This window comes from Triturus cristatus, chromosome 1_2, assembly GCF_964204655.1.
Source record: "Triturus cristatus chromosome 1_2, aTriCri1.1, whole genome shotgun sequence".
Taxonomy (NCBI): domain Eukaryota; kingdom Metazoa; phylum Chordata; class Amphibia; order Caudata; family Salamandridae; genus Triturus; species Triturus cristatus.
This window is the reverse complement of record NC_140580.1, coordinates 786,327,936-786,343,850: the sequence shown is the minus strand read 5'-3', so window position 1 is coordinate 786,343,850 and position 15,915 is coordinate 786,327,936. Positions and strand designations below refer to the sequence as shown.

The 15,915-nt window shown below is 38.8% G+C and overlaps 1 protein-coding gene across 8 annotated transcripts in view; it reads right to left on the bottom strand.

The window, feature by feature from the left end:
* Positions 1–2,742: 2,742 nt before the first annotated feature.
* SLC16A9 (solute carrier family 16 member 9) overlaps positions 2,743–15,915 on the bottom strand; it is a 292,179-nt gene continuing 279,006 nt past the window's right edge. For all 8 annotated transcript variants that reach the window (XM_085608840.1, XM_085608838.1, XM_085608836.1 and 5 more), the window contains 2 exons: positions 8,329–9,240; positions 2,743–6,039 (listed from right to left, as the gene is read on the bottom strand). In XM_085608840.1, coding sequence (XP_085464966.1) covers positions 5,858–6,039; positions 8,329–9,240 — 1,094 coding nt within the window. In that variant the 3' untranslated portion in view covers positions 2,743–5,857. The remainder of the gene's footprint in view (positions 6,040–8,328; positions 9,241–15,915) is intronic.

Here is a 15,915-nt window from a genome sequence, read left to right as displayed (position 1 = left end):
AAGGGCTTGTAAATTCATTAGCGAGTTCGGAGGTTGTAAAGCAGCACACGCATGCAGGAAAGCAGGCGCCAATTCTGTATACTTCAAGGACAATTTCACATCTACGGAGAATCACAGCAAGCTATCCAATTTTGGATTCTTTTAAAATTCGATTTTATACCATGTCAAACAAAAAACTTTACTATTCTAGTCACCCTAGCCAGGTGTTCAGTAAAGACTCACCTTGACGAAGTAAGGGGGATCTTGGATCTTTCGGTAACATAGACCCGATGCGGGTCATGGGTAAAGCACACTCCTGGACGGAGAATCTTTTTCCACCCAGCTGTGTTTGTAATTTGTCTGTGATACAACTATCCTACAACTGGGGCGTTGTTTCTGCCACGCAGCACATGCAGGGCCACCCTGACCTACTCTCCTATAACAATGGGGAGCTGTATGGTCCAACAACAACACTCCATCATTATGATTTGATCCACTGTGTTTCTTCGTCTTTATTTCATGCATAGGGTGACTATAGGGAGCTGCCCTCGCTCCCCGCCAGTTTATGTTTAGATTTTATATGAACTCGGTAAGCTTCACATTATGCATGATGGTGTTTCCGATCTCCTAGCAACAACGCCTGTTTTTAATCAGCAATATTGGTTTCATCAGTGTTTCTTACATGTGTAATTAGCGCATTTTCCTGGGGATGTTAAATTAAACACAAGCATACCGCCGGGCATCTTTAACACGTCATGATGTCCTGAGCTGGTATCATTACACCCGGCTAATACTGCTGTTTTTATGGGGGGTTATACATCAGTATAGTTGTTACCATTTATTGCACAGAGGGCACAGCACTTTTCAGTGTACATGTGTTTTTGTTGGCTCCCTTACAGGTTCCTATTGGAGAGCAAGGCGCTCTACCATATGTTCTCTGAGTAAGTTACTCATTAAGGGTTTCTTCCCTTCACCCCTGGAATAAAGGAGGTAAGGTTAGTATCTTTGGGATCAGTTAGTAGTGAGTCCTGATGAAAGCCGGGTTATTAAGATTGTGCAGGCTAAAACATGTCGACAGTTTTTGCAGAGTGGAGGGGTCGGTAACTCATTATAGGTTTTCCATACCACTATCCACTGGTCCTGGTGTGACCACTTTTACTCTGGACAGGGTACCCAGTATTAAAATTGTTAGACGGGACTCCCTGTGGCCAGTTTTTATCACTGTTTCTGCACCTATTTTCACTTGTGATCCCCACATTATCTGTTATCTATTTGTTGTATTGTCTTTCCCCTCCCTATTGCTCCACCTCCAGCGTTGGTCTGCACGGAGGTGTGTTAGCAGCCATATGATGAAGCATGACACATTTTACTGTGTGTGAGGGCAGTTTTAACACTCCTGTGTGATTCCCCCACTCCTCTGACTTACAGCATTTTATGCACACAGTCCCTCTTTATGTAATGGTGTCACCATACCAAGTGGAACACATATTTATCATCTTATATCTATCCTTAACCCCTTCGATGCGCATGACGGAGCGGTTCTGTCATGCGCGTCAGTTGCGCTGTGCGTATGACGGAACCGCTCCGTCATGGCCCCGCCCACGCACAGAACCTTCAGCACAGCGCGGAAATCCGCGCCGCGCTGAAGGGGTTAAGGGCTAAGTGAGGATAACCCGCATCTAGCTGGTTAGTTTTATGAGCGATTCAAAAGGGAATCTCTTCCCCCTTTGAGGACACTTTGCCATAGATATAGGACCAGGAACAAATGTTCCCATAGCAGTTGAGTGTAGAACATGCTGTTAAAGTCACCTATAAATTGCCACTATCTATTAATAATGTGTCTTACATCTGCAGCTGTCACATTTTCTGTATCAGGATATGGTGTAAACCCAGAAAATAAAGGCCAGTTAGCCCATTCATTGCTCAAATGACTTAGTCTAATGTTTAGAACTGCATTACAGAGTTGACTACCAAACTAGGCTCGATGATCTTGATAGCTTAACAGGACTTCGAAGTCTTGATAAACTTCACAATTGGCTGGAGTTGCAGCAGCTCTATAAATATGAAAGTTTCCAGTGTTGGAATCGCCAGCATCAAGCTCCACCCATGGATAAAATATTTCGAAAGGTTATGCAGCATGTGCATTTACCACAAATTTTACTTGATCCCAGTCTTAGAGAATCTCTAATAAAGAGATATTGTGTAACTGGTGCACTAAATGTTATCCACATTGGAATAGGGGGTTCGCCATTATAAAACAGATTCAATGAGACTCAAAACCAAAACCAAAAGGGGAATAAAAGAACCCTTTATAAACCCTGACAAACCCACATCAGAAAAGAAACGCCTATCTGAACTGAAGAAAGTAATTATTATTACAATGGTATGTCTCTGTTAATATGGTTGGTATATTGAGTTTGGTATCCAAAATTACACCAGGATGTGGAAGATTGAGTCCTATGCTGGGCACCAGTGATATGTTTTCTGGATTCCTTTTAAGAACACAACCCAGTTGTAGGCTGTATAGACCATATGGCACGAGTACATTGCCAATGTGTCAATCTGAAACAGAAAGCCATTTGGACTGCAACCCCCGTCACCCACTAAGCATTCCTCCAGTGAGCTGCACTCTAGAGACACCACATGGATAGTTAGACGAACACTAATTCTCTTTCATCATGGAAAGGCACACTCCACTCAAGAATACGGGGAAACCAAGATTATATTTTCAAGATTTATTTTAAAATCAAAATCCTATGCTAGTGCACACAATATGAATAGTAACTGTTATGAAAATCAGCAAAATAGTGGCAATGATACTTATCAGGAGGGTGAACAATAGAAAATATTGTAACATTGTGGTGATATCATAAAGCATTCTATATACTAACATCTCCCATTCCACCTACCTTTCTCTGGGCTTACTAAGTTGAATTTAGCACTGAAAAAGGCACCTTGGTAGTTTGTGCAGTAATGGCAGTAATGTGCACATACAATGGGTCCAGCAGTTACCAAGCAGCCCTGCCCTATCATGATTTATACATTCTGACTTTGTGAAGACCTATTAAAAATGTGAGCTTACATTTATGATTTATCAGACCTAAAAAGTGCTTCTTTTCAAGTATGCTTTGGTGAATATTTGATAATTATTATGTATTGTTCAATTTATATCCTACAACATGTGTACTATTGCTGTATTTTGCTTTGGAAAGAAATACTGCTAAGGTTGGGCCTGTGCAACTGCTCCCTGTAGAAGTTTGTTGCTGAACTCATAGTGCAAAATATGTAATCTGGCTGGCCACTAGAGGATAATTTGTGAACTGTGCTGAGAGTACTTTAGAGTTTAAGGAGGTGTACTCATTACTTTGTAAAAATAATAAATAAATAGAGTACTGTTCAATGGGTTATTTTCGAAGCCAGTTGCTAGCACGACTAATGCCATTGTTGCTGAATACAAAGACTGCTTGATCTTGACTCTACCTTACGCCTCTTTCCTCCACCTCATTTCATTTCCTGTCCCTCCAGCCATTGTTGCAGGTTCCTTTTTCATCTCTGCTCTCTCCCTGTGTCCTTGTTTTTATTTTTTTCTTCCTCCTTTTTTTTTGATTTCTGCTATTTTCTTCATTGTTTGGGTCAAAGTTTGAAGATAAACTATATGTTTTGGTTCCCAACAATGATTTCCAGTGCCTGCCACCTAGAACCATTGGCACAAATTAAGAACTTTGTATTCTATAAAGTTTCAGATAATATAAAAACTTCATTGGAACTCTCAGTCCTCAGTCTTTTCACATTTATTTGAACTGTTATTGTACAAGCAGCCGTGAATGTAATGATATGTTTTCTGGATTTCTTTCCAGAACACTGCCCAGTAATAGACGTTTAGACTCTCTAGCACCAATGACTTTGTCAATGTGCCAATTTGAGGCATAAACCAGTTGGACAGAAACAATTCTGCAACTCACTGAGCATTGCTTGAGTGAGATGACTCTTATGAAACGATCAGTCCTGTGAGATATCACATGGATGTTAGCGGAACCTTAATTCCTTTTCATCATTGAAAGGCACAGTCAAGAGCACTAGGAAACCAGGATTATAATTTCAAGATTTATTTTAAAATCAAATTCCTATCCTAGGGCACACAATATGAATAGTAACTGTTATAAAAATCAGCAAAAAGTGGCAGCAATATTTATCAGTAGGATGAACAATAAAAAAACATTCTAATATTCTGGTGATATCATAAAGCTTCCATCCTCAATATCTCCCACCCCATGAACATTTTGTCTTGGCTAACTAAGCTACACTTAGCACCTAAAAAGAGGCCTAATTTGAGTTTTAAATAAGGTTCATACCCATGTACAGCTTCTGAACTATAGATTCAATGTTCAGCAAAGTAATAGCATCTGCTATTTTCATCTGCATTGGCAGGAAGACAAATAAGCCCACTGAGTGAAGGCTAGATTTCCCTCCATGTAGCCTTCTCTGGTGCAAAGTTCCTCTCTCTCTTATTTCACTCTGTTCATAGTTTAAATATTGTATTTCAGAAAAAATAATTAGCGGAAAGGCCCTGGAACAATTTCACTTACTTACAGACTGTGAAACCTTGCCCATTGTTTATAAACTATAAATGAGAAGTGAAGTTACTAGATTCTATGAAACCTGGTTTATTATTTAAAAACAATCACTGGGAAAAAGAATTTGATCCGCACAGAAAAAAAGTAATATAGTCAAGCAGACTTAATTATCATGTAACAATAAATAACAACAGGAATCCGTGTACATTTACACTTGACACTTATAGCTAAATGAACAAAATATATAATTCAAAAAGGAGATACCTAAAAAAGGAAATATTTGAACATTTTAACAGTAAGATACTATCGAAGTTATCAGTGTAAAAAGAAAACAGAACTCGGAAGAGCATCTTTTATGTCAGCCGTATAGCGTGATAAATGTATCACAAGCCAATGATCACATACCATAATGTAAAAGTAACTAATTTCCCCCAATTTAATGGTTCTCAGGGGCTTATTTATGAAGCTTGTGCCGCTCGCGCATCACTTTCGTTGACGCTCTAGTGGTGCAAGTCTATCAATCATGAGAGGCTATGAGGTGACGCAAAGCCATTCTGCGTGGCTTTGCATTGGTTCATAAATATGGAGTAAGACAAAGCAGCACAAGTTGCTGCCTTGTCTTACTCTGCGTCAAGGAGGTGTTCCAAGAACCTTATGGTGAAGTTTTTCCACGCAACACCCATGGATTTTGACGCTGCCCCAGATTTACTTAATCACATAAACCTGGGGCAGCGGCAAAACCTTATGCCTCCCCAGAGCAGGCGTAAAGCGTAGAAATATTTGTATTTCTCCTCGTCTTTTCCTCTTTTCATTAGTGCTGCATTCTGCAGCACGCAAAGAACGAGGAAAATGCCTCTAAGGATTATTTTTGTGCAGGAAGGTGCCCCTTTCTGAACAAAAACAATCCTGCCTGCAACTGAGGTACCAGCATTGGCGCTAGGTGGAAAATTGTGTGCCAGTGCAGGGGAAAGGACAGGAATACACTGTATTTCAAAAACAAGGTGCATTAAATACAGTGCATTCCTGTCCTTTCACATTGGCGTAGGGCAGTGCTGCAAGAAGACTTGCGGCGCTGCCCTATGCAAATTCCTCATAAATGAGGCTCTCAGTGTTTAAATACTTATAAATGTATTTATAAATTACAAACACAGTGGCATTATGTTTTACTTAATAGCACAATATCCACCATATCATGTTGCCATTGTAACACAAGCTAGATTTATCAAATAGCATTTTTATTCATAATGTAAAGTTCTAAAACAATATTATTACAGCATTGTCAATGAAACCATTGGAATATCAACTTATGCACACAATGCAGCATTTTCCAAGTTCAGGTGTAATGGTAACTTTTTTGAACTCCTATTATCGCTGCTGTCCCAGCATGGGAGAGCTGCCAGCAAAAGAAGAAACCCACCCAGCAAAACACAGATCCCACTGAAGTAGAAAGCAATGCTGTATGTCTGGGTCCAGTCGTAAAACCAACCTGCAATAAAAACAGAACATATATCAGTGATTTACATGAGCACCCTAGTATGCTGTTCACACCTCATGAATCCGAGACCCATTAAGGGTGGGTGGAAAAGGAACTCCTAGCCAAAATCATCAGAATTTCTTCTCTTAAACCCTCCTTTGCATTTTTTCATCCTACTTAGAGGATAGGCAGAAGATGGCTATATTAGAGTAGTCGATCCACCACCCTTGCCGGGAGAGAAACATCTGTGCTAGATCTCCCGTATCCAAAGGCATTCTTACACCAATTTTTTTTTCCTGGTATGAAAACTCTCAGCAAATCAGATATATTTCAAATGTAGACAATGCAATTGTACCTCCATGTTGGAGGAAGATTTCCATTATCCATATTTGTGAAAGTAGTACTATAATGCCACCTTGTTACGATGCTTTTGCCCAGAGGGAATGTTTCACTAAGAGCTGCTTTCACTATGCCACTGGGTGATGCTTTAGGTAAAAAGGACCACCATATGAGCAGCAGTCTGAAGATAGCTTAGATGTTCACCCGCAGGTGTAGTGGAGGTGTTTCCTGCACCGCACACGCAGTTTGATGGGCTGTTCAACAGACCTTAAATCAGGTATTTTGTATAAATTAGCATACAAGTCAACATTCAATATTGGGATGAGATATTTAGAAAACAACATGAACTTTAAGATTTTAGGGATAGTGCTGAATGTAAAATGCAGTAGAACTAACAAGATAATGTAGACTATGGTGGACCACCTGACAGCCTGCCGGGTCACTGAAGGCTGTGGCCTCTGCTCCTCTGGCAAATGATGGCCCACTGTAGATAGAGATCTGCAGGATCTAACTTCCTTCTGTGTGCACTGAAGCAAATAACTTTTTCAAGTGTGTGGCATGTTTGTTTAAAAACAGTAAATTGTTTTTGAAAAACAGAAATTCAATGGACCCGATGCACTGAGAGTTTTAATGCAGCATGTGGGGTTATTTGTTTTTTTTGTTCAGTACTGTAGTCCTTTCTTGACAGTCCTGAAAGAAAAAATGTCCTGAACAAGAAATTTGTATGACAAAATGACTAATATTATTTGTGTGGACCTTCTGACATTCACTGAGCAACGAAACTGTGACAAACAGATAGTCAGTCAAAGGTTTCCAACTGCAAAGTCAGCTGTAGCTCTGCTACCAGAAAACTTGCATTTCATCCACCTCTAAATTATGGATGCCCTTCATCTGCCAAACACTGATGACAGACTAAATTATACTTTATATAAAACACAAATTAACAGAGCTCGCTTGAAGGTTGTGGGATGTATATTCTTGCCCTTCACTCAGGCTAGAATGTAGTTTTTGTATTAGCTCCGTGTGCACGATGCAGGAAGTATTTGGATGTAAGGAATGTCCTCTTCTGTTATGGAAATTAGATACAACATTGAGAAAGCCACAAACGTGATGGGTGCAATAGTTTGGCTCAACCCCAAAAGGGATTGTTACCCTATGCAGTTGAACAAAAGCAGTTGTAGGTGTTTTCTGCCTTGTTAGGCCTCACCAGTAAGTTGCAGCCTGTGTTCTATAGTTCAGCAAACTTTGAGATCAGCTGTTGGCATACCAGTTAAACTTAAGAATACTGGTTTTGATGTGAATTCGAATGAATTCCAGAAAATAAGGGCCTGATGTGGTGGATGTTTAACACACAAGAGCTGTGAGTGATGAATGTAAATGACCTACACAAGTGTACTATGTCAGCATTCTGTCCAGTATCTTAGCCTGCGGTATTTGGCATCCTACATGTCACTACTAAAAACTTGCATATCGATACAAAGTGTAATGTCTACCCTATTCCCGACCCTATAAATACAGATTTACTATATGTTATTATCAGTGATATTTATGCCATTACGAATTATATGTAATTGATGTTACAACAACTTTGTGATGCTAATGCTGTTCTATAATAGTCTGTCTTCCATACAAAAAGCCACTTGCATACTACATGAGGTGGCACTCATTTTGCTTGTTCAATCATTAGTTTGACAATCTTTATAACATTGTAAACCACATTTGTGGTTGCTATTACCCTGCTACACAAAGTCAGCACAATCAGAAGATTGTGACCATTTCCTTGATGGAAACTATTTACTTAACTATATTAAATTTCAGAGCTCAGTTTAGCAAGTCCACCAAAAATATAAATAATGAATTCCCCAAATCTATAATGACAGTGATTTATAAAGTGCACTGCTAAAAAACAGATTTCATATGCCAATTAAGGAAGTGCTGAGAATATGGTTTTGAATATCTTACCAATTATTGGTGGTCCAAGGCAATTTCCAGTTCCAGCGAAGAACATTAGAATCCCATAGGAATGGGTGAGCTTTTCCAGTCCAACTGTTTTGGTTGTAACATATGGAAATATTGACCAGTTCCCAGACAGAAATCCTAAAATTCCTGCTACTATGGCTAAAGTAATGTAGCTATTTGCAAATGGGACCACTAGGAGAGCCAACCCAGTTCCCAATAATGTACAGACATACAGGTATATTGAATTTATGAATGCGAAATCTGCTAACAGTCCTAAAACAAATTTTCCAACTACGGCTGAAATTCCAATTATCGAAACAAGTGGTACAACATATGTTTCTTCTTTGATGCCAGCACTTTTTGCTATGTCCTCAAGAAGTAGTGTTGGGGGAAATCCACCAATGTCAAAAAGGAAAATGGCTACAAAAAGAGCTGAAAATACTTTGTTTTCAAAAAGAACTACAGTGTCTTTCCAATAGTTTACAATCATATGCCACTTGCTTTTGGCAATCTGTTTGCAAACACACTTCTGTCTAGCTTTACTCTGGTGTGAACGGCTTTCTTTTGAGTGCATTGAAGGTAACATATCCTTAAAGCTGATCTTTTCATGTTTGCAGTGACCAGTACACAAAAGGGGTGCATTGTTTTCCATAATAGAGTTTTTTTCAAGGATGGTTAGCATTTCTTTGTTTCTTGGCTCCCTTTCATGGTAAATTAAATATTGATCTGAGATTCTTTCCATGCAATGCGTTTCTGCCAATGAGGTATCAAATGATTTCAGGGGTCTCATAAGGATACCAAATGCTAATATGTTCAGAGATAATGCACCGACTATCTGCAGGCATCCTTCCACTTTATAGAGTTCAATAAGTTCCCTTTGCAGAGCTGCATAAACAAAAAGTCCAAGACTTGAACCTAGGAAAACAGAACATAAATAAGACTTTAGTTAATATTGCTGCATTATATAATGATTTTACACATATTTTCCTGCTTACATTTCCGGAAACTGTGTGGCCTATTCACAGACTACATTTTGTAGTATGTTTACTAGGACTAAAGACTGCAAAGTGCTATTCACCAACTCACAAACCTACCCGCGGAGATCTCCACCTCTACTATCTTTTCCCTGCAGAAATCTCCACCCTGAACATGGACATTTTTGGACATGTGCACCTACATTTTAGTAGTGAATTTGGGAGGGGCAGGGGAGTGTCAGTTAGCATTAGGAATACTTACAACTAAAAGGGAGGGTTTTTAAAGGAGAAAAGAGGGTTAAAGAAGGGCTACGGAAGGGTGTAGGAATGGATACACACTCACTCACAAAAGATTAAGGTCATTCTTATTCGCAAACTACACTCCAAAAGTGAGTACTTCAAAAAATGACCAAAACAAGTAGAAAATGTGCTCTAGCTCAGATCTAGAGTAAGACAGGTGAGATGGTCAACAACTGGTACTGCAACAGTCTCTCATAGAAAACAATGGAAGTAGGGATCTGAAAAAACACCCTATGGAAAATCAGGTTAAATTACTTAATTCAGGCTTCCTAAAATATATATATATCACAATGTTCTACTGCTTTCCACTCAGTTAAAAACCAAGTGGCACCACAGGGCTCGATATTTTGAAGTTTTTTATTTCACCATCTAGTGCAAATTAACAGAGAAAGTCGATGCGTTTCGGCATTTGCCTTCTACAGGACCATAGAGTCCTGCCATCCAGATTGTCCGTTTTTAAAGTGCCCATAGCTATTTCCATCTTTACATTCTACTTTTTTAAAAGAACAACTAGACCACATATTTTTAATCTTTATGTCAAGTATTGTCTACTTTTATAATAACACAGTCAATGTAAAGTACAGAATTATTGATTTTTTAAATAATTTTTCCTTGACATTATCTCATAAACTATGCGGTATTATGTATCAATCACAGTGAAGTACTCTTTACTCTAATGTTTCTCAAAATGAAGGCAATTATTAAATACAGTTATTTATTTTATTGATTTCTGAGATTTCCCAGGCTCAATATTTGACAACAACAAAATGGTAAGACAACATATAGCTTTAACCAATTCAGGAAAAGAGGAAAGGTAGTGAAAGAGCAAGTGCATTCATAGTTCTCCTGTGCACAATTAACTTGGTCAGACAGCACATGATTGTATTTTTAAGATGCAGAACTTCAATAACTTTTACTATGTTACATATACATTTAATGATTATTTTTTCACCAAAACTTTCTATCATCAAATTGCATATAAATTATATACAAATAAGAATAATACGTTCCTGGATTGTAAAGTACACATATTCCAACAAATGTTTTTATATACCATGCAACAATATACCAAGTACAATTATATCCATATAAAGTGCTTACTTAGCTATTAATGCCTAAAATGATTTAATAGGCATGTTGTGCATATATTTTATACATGTGAGATGGAGCAGCTTGTTTAGAAGCAAAGTACAATTATAAACATAATCCTCAGCAGCATATTAAAATATAAGGAGGATAGATGTGAGCAGCTAATTAATTTCCCATGGGGAGCTTAACCACAATTTGTGCAATAACATGCCTATATACTTGCATATTAAGTATAAGGTGCAACTTTCTCAATAGCTTTTTTGTACTTAATCTTTTGCCAGCATTTGTCATATAAAGTGCTAATGCATTTAAAAATAGAGCAGCTTGTTTAGATGTTAAATTCAATTCTAAAAATAACCCTCAACAGTATATTAAGATGTAAAGCGCATACAATGCGAAATTGTAAACAGCTAATTAATTTACCATAAAGGGTGTAGTAATATTGCAGGAAACAGATGATGTCTTGAGTGTATTTATTATTAGCTACATCGAAGAGGAGCCAGCTAGAACACATCCAGCTCCAACAGACACCAACTCAAGAGTGAACAATATATATATTCTAATGTTACTAGGCATTTAGAAACATTCTAAAAGGAACTAAGACAACACAGTAACTAGTTAACACATGTAATACATAAGACATAATCAAAATGAGAAAACATTTAGTTGAAAGAAACATCACAGATTATTACATTACCTTCCCTTCTCCTGACAACAAAAAAATATATAATTAAACTCAATACCTTGCGGGTTTGACTATGACACGGGAACTCCTCCTGGTATTCCCGTGGATTGATTCTGTAATAACAGGAGAGTAATTCCCTTGCATGGAGGATAGATGAGAACCAGAACCTAGAACTTTGGCAACTTTGCTCAAGTTCCACCAAAACCCCCCCCATCAACATGAACAGCATTTCCCATCATCTTAATTACTTTGACCGGTGGACCAAATTTGCTTTCACCTTTATTGACATGGTAAGCTTTTTTATTTTAACAGTATCACTGACTTTAAGGAATGAAGTCTGAGAACCTCTCTTTGAGTCAAAACAAGTTTTTTGCTTCGATCGAGTAGAAGAGACATTCCCTTTCACAATAGTCATCAATTTCAAGACATCTGACTCTGTATTTACCCATTTAGACATTCACCCAGTGCGAAAGGAAGTATTAGTCTTCCTTCCCATCATCAATTCAAAAGGAGACAACTTGGTGGACGAATGGGGAGTGCTTCTATAAAACCATATCATGCTGTTCAGAACTTTCAAAACATCATGGTTGCTGGCTTTAGCCCATTTTACACAGTCTCCAACAACACGATTCATCCTTTCCACAGGTCCGTTCCCTTGAGGATGATAAAGGGAACTTTTCACGTGTCTTACACCAGAAAGAGACAAGAATGATTCAAAATCTTTACTAACAAACTGTTTCCCATTATCAGAAACCAGTATTTCTGGAAACCCCTTTCTGGACCAGACATCAGTTAAAAAATCCACAACACTTTAGAATCCGCCTCCTTGACAAGCCTGTACTCAGGCCACTTTGAGGCATAGTCGACGAGAACCAAAATAAATCCAGAACCCCCAGAAAGCATATTATATGGTCCCATGACATCCACACCAAGCTTAACCCAGGGACGGTCTGGACACACAACAGGCGTAAGAGGAGGAACAGAAATTTTAAGGGATTTGTCTGATGTTCTACAAACATAACAGTTCACAACAAACTCATCAATTTTCAAATCCATTCCAGGCCACCAAAAAGTATCATGTATACAATGTTTATTAAAGAAGAACCTAAATGTCCTTCATGGGCCCTTTCAATAATCCCATTTCTGAAAACATGTGGAGGAATAAGTTTGTCATTCTGCAACAAAATCCCATTTTCTAAAGAAATTTCATTCTCAATTTTAGAAAATGGTTGCAGTGAAAAATATATCCACATTTGTAAAGCGCAAACAATCACCCGTAAGGGTCTCTAGGCGCTGGGGGCCGTCAGGAAGATTAGGCAAGCTATTTCCCAGAGTCACATGGTGCTGGGCTAATCAATGTTTATTAAAGAAGAACCTAAATGTCCTTCATGGGCCCTTTCAATAATCCCATTTCTGAAAACATGTGGAGGAATAAGTTTGTCATTCTGCAACAAAATCCCATTTTCTAAAGAAATTTCATTCTCAATTTTAGAAAATGGTTGCAGTGAAAAATATATCCACATTTGTAAAGCGCAAACAATCACCCGTAAGGGTCTCTAGGCGCTGGGGGCCGTCAGGAAGATTAGGCAAGCTATTTCCCAGAGTCACATGGTGCTGGGCTAATCTGCCGCCGGCACCGGGGATCGAACCATGATCCCCAGCTTCCGGAGTCACACCTCTTCCTACTGAAGGAGAAAGTACTTTCTCTCTTGGCCACCCGCTCCTAACAAGGTTACAAACTTCTTGAAGAATACAATCATCGCAAAAGGCTGATTTCCATTCATCTTCAGAGCTAAACTTAAGTTCAGGAATATCCACCCCTGCAACAAGACAATCTTCACAATCTTCTTCGATAAGATCAGAAAAGGAAATTTCATCATTGTGAATTTCAGTGGCAGGATAACGAGACAGAAAATCCGCCCTCCAATTCTTTCCTCCGGAAATATGCCTTACATCAAATTGGTGTTGGAGCAATTTAGTAATCATCCTCATAATTCTGGGAGTGCAACACTTGCTCAAACTCCCACCAAAGATATTGACAAGAGGCTTGTGATCCATTTGGAGTAAAAAACATTTTCCCCATACATATGGACGGAACTTTTCAATGGCCCAGGCGCAGGCCAATAGCTCCTTCTCAATGACTGAGTATTGCAACTCAGCAGCCCTTAGAACTCTAGAACAAAAACCTATAGTCTTTTCAAGTCCATCCTCAACTTGTGTCAAAGTAGCACCTAGCCCTACTTGACTTGCATCAACAGTTAAACAGCACGGCAAACTGAGGTCAAAAGGCTTTAGTACTGTGCTTTTCCCAAGAAGATCTTTAACTTCACAAAAAGCAGACACAAATTCATCACTCCAAATAAACTTGGTCCCTTTGTTGAGGCGATTACTTATGGGACGAACTATTGTGGCATAATGAGGAATAAACCTTGAATAATATTCACAGAGTCCCAGTAGAGATTTGAGTACAGTTTTGTCAGTGGGAGTAGAAGCATTGGTAATGGCCTCAAGGACACCAGGTCTTGGTTTAACGCCCTCATGAGAAAGCACATGACCTAGGTATTCAACTTCGGTACAATTTTTTAAATTTTTTTCTAATTTCAGTACAACACCATGTTGCTGAAACAGACTTACCACTTTGTGTAAAATGGTATCATGTGAAGAAGCATCCTTTGCAAAAATGAGAACATCATCTTGGAAGACTAATTCACCCTCAACTCCCTTGAAAATGTTATTCATCATCCTCTGGAATACCGACGCAGCCTATGCCAGGCCAAACGGCATACGTCGGTACTGGAACGTGCCTAGAGGGCACACAAACGCAGTAAGATTACGGGAATCCGGATGTAACTCGACCTGGTTGTAAGCACTGGCAAGGTCGATCTTGGTAAAGAACTTACCCCCTTTAGTAGAAGCAAAGAGGTCATTGATTTTCAGAAGAGGATGTGAGTCAACCCAGATCTCCTTGTTGAGAGACCTAAAATCAACACATACCCTGAGTTGACCACACCTCTTTCTAGCAACAAGGGGAGAAAGCCATAGAGATGACTCAGCAGGCTCAATAACACCTTTCTCACACAGTTGCAACCATTCTTTTTCCAGGTCGTCTCTCACACTGTAAGGTACCCCTCTAAGTTTATGTTTTACATGAATAGACCCCTCTTTAATTATTATTCTGTGCTTAAAACCATGAATTTCCCCTAAATCGGAACTAAAAACAGAGGGAAATGTATTCTTAAGCATTTGAATTTTATCATGACAACCTACAACAAGGACTTGCTCTTTGGTTCAAGGTTTGAGGATCATACCAAATAGGCCTTGATGGAACCAACCTAAAATGTTAAGTCCTTTAAGTGCAACATAAATCTGCCCTTTTATTTTCCTCCCGTTGAAGCACATCTCCTCTTCCAAGAAACCCAAAAGGTACATTTTCCGACCCTCATATGATACAGGAGAATGATCAGGAGGAAGTAGAGGCTGATACCCTTTCCAAGTTTCATCAAAATGTTTTTGCGTAATCATCGTTATTTTTGCTCCAGAATCCACTAAAAGCTTAATCCACTTGCTTCCCACATTAGTGTCAACAATGGGATCAATGCAGGATCTAGGATCTCCTTCAATGACATCATGTGAACCAGAGGAGTCAAAGTCAGTGCCATTTAGGCACACAACAGGTTTCTATAGACCTTTTAGGCCTTTCAACTTTAGCCAAACTTTCGCAAAATGTCCTATTTTTTTTACAATAATTGCAGGTAACATTAGCTGAAGGGCAACGTGATCCTTTAGAATGAGGTGGGTTTCCACATCTTAAGCATATATTAGATCCCACACTAATTGATGTTCCAGACTTGGTAGACTTGCTTAGGGTGTTGGCATTACCTTTAAAAGATTTCTTGACTGATTTCACAGAAGATAAAAGATTAATAGAATTAACTGGTTCTATAATTTTCTCATCTAATTCTTTTAATGAAACTATAGAAATTTCTAATCTTTTGGCTAGTTTAATAGTATCATCGAGAGACAGATCACCCATAGTAAGAAGTTTCTGCCTAATATATTTGTCTTTACAATGACACACAAATTGGTCTCCGATGAGTTGGTCTGTAAAGTTCTCAAACCTGCAATCTGCTGCCGACCTGCGTAAAACAGAAATGTAAGAGTCTACGTCTTCACTTTCAGATTGTTTCCTCTTACAAAATGTATACCTGAGGACCATGAGACTTGGCTGTATGTCAAAACGAAGTTTGAGTTTTTGTACAGTTTCTCTATATTCATCATTTGGTACACCTTCTTCTTGTGGTAAATCAGGCAAATGTTTAAACACAGATCTCCCTTCAAATCCAAGAGAATGTAAGTGTAAACATTTCTTTCTATCAGCACTAAATCTAGCTGCACCTGTGGCACCCAGATAAGTTTCAAAGGCGTCATGCCAAGCCTCCCATCTGATTGCCGGTTCTCCAGGAGTGTCCAGAAATGCAGGAGGAGGATTGACAGACCGTAAGGTACACATTTTTAGGTATAAAAAACAAAAGAATACCTAAA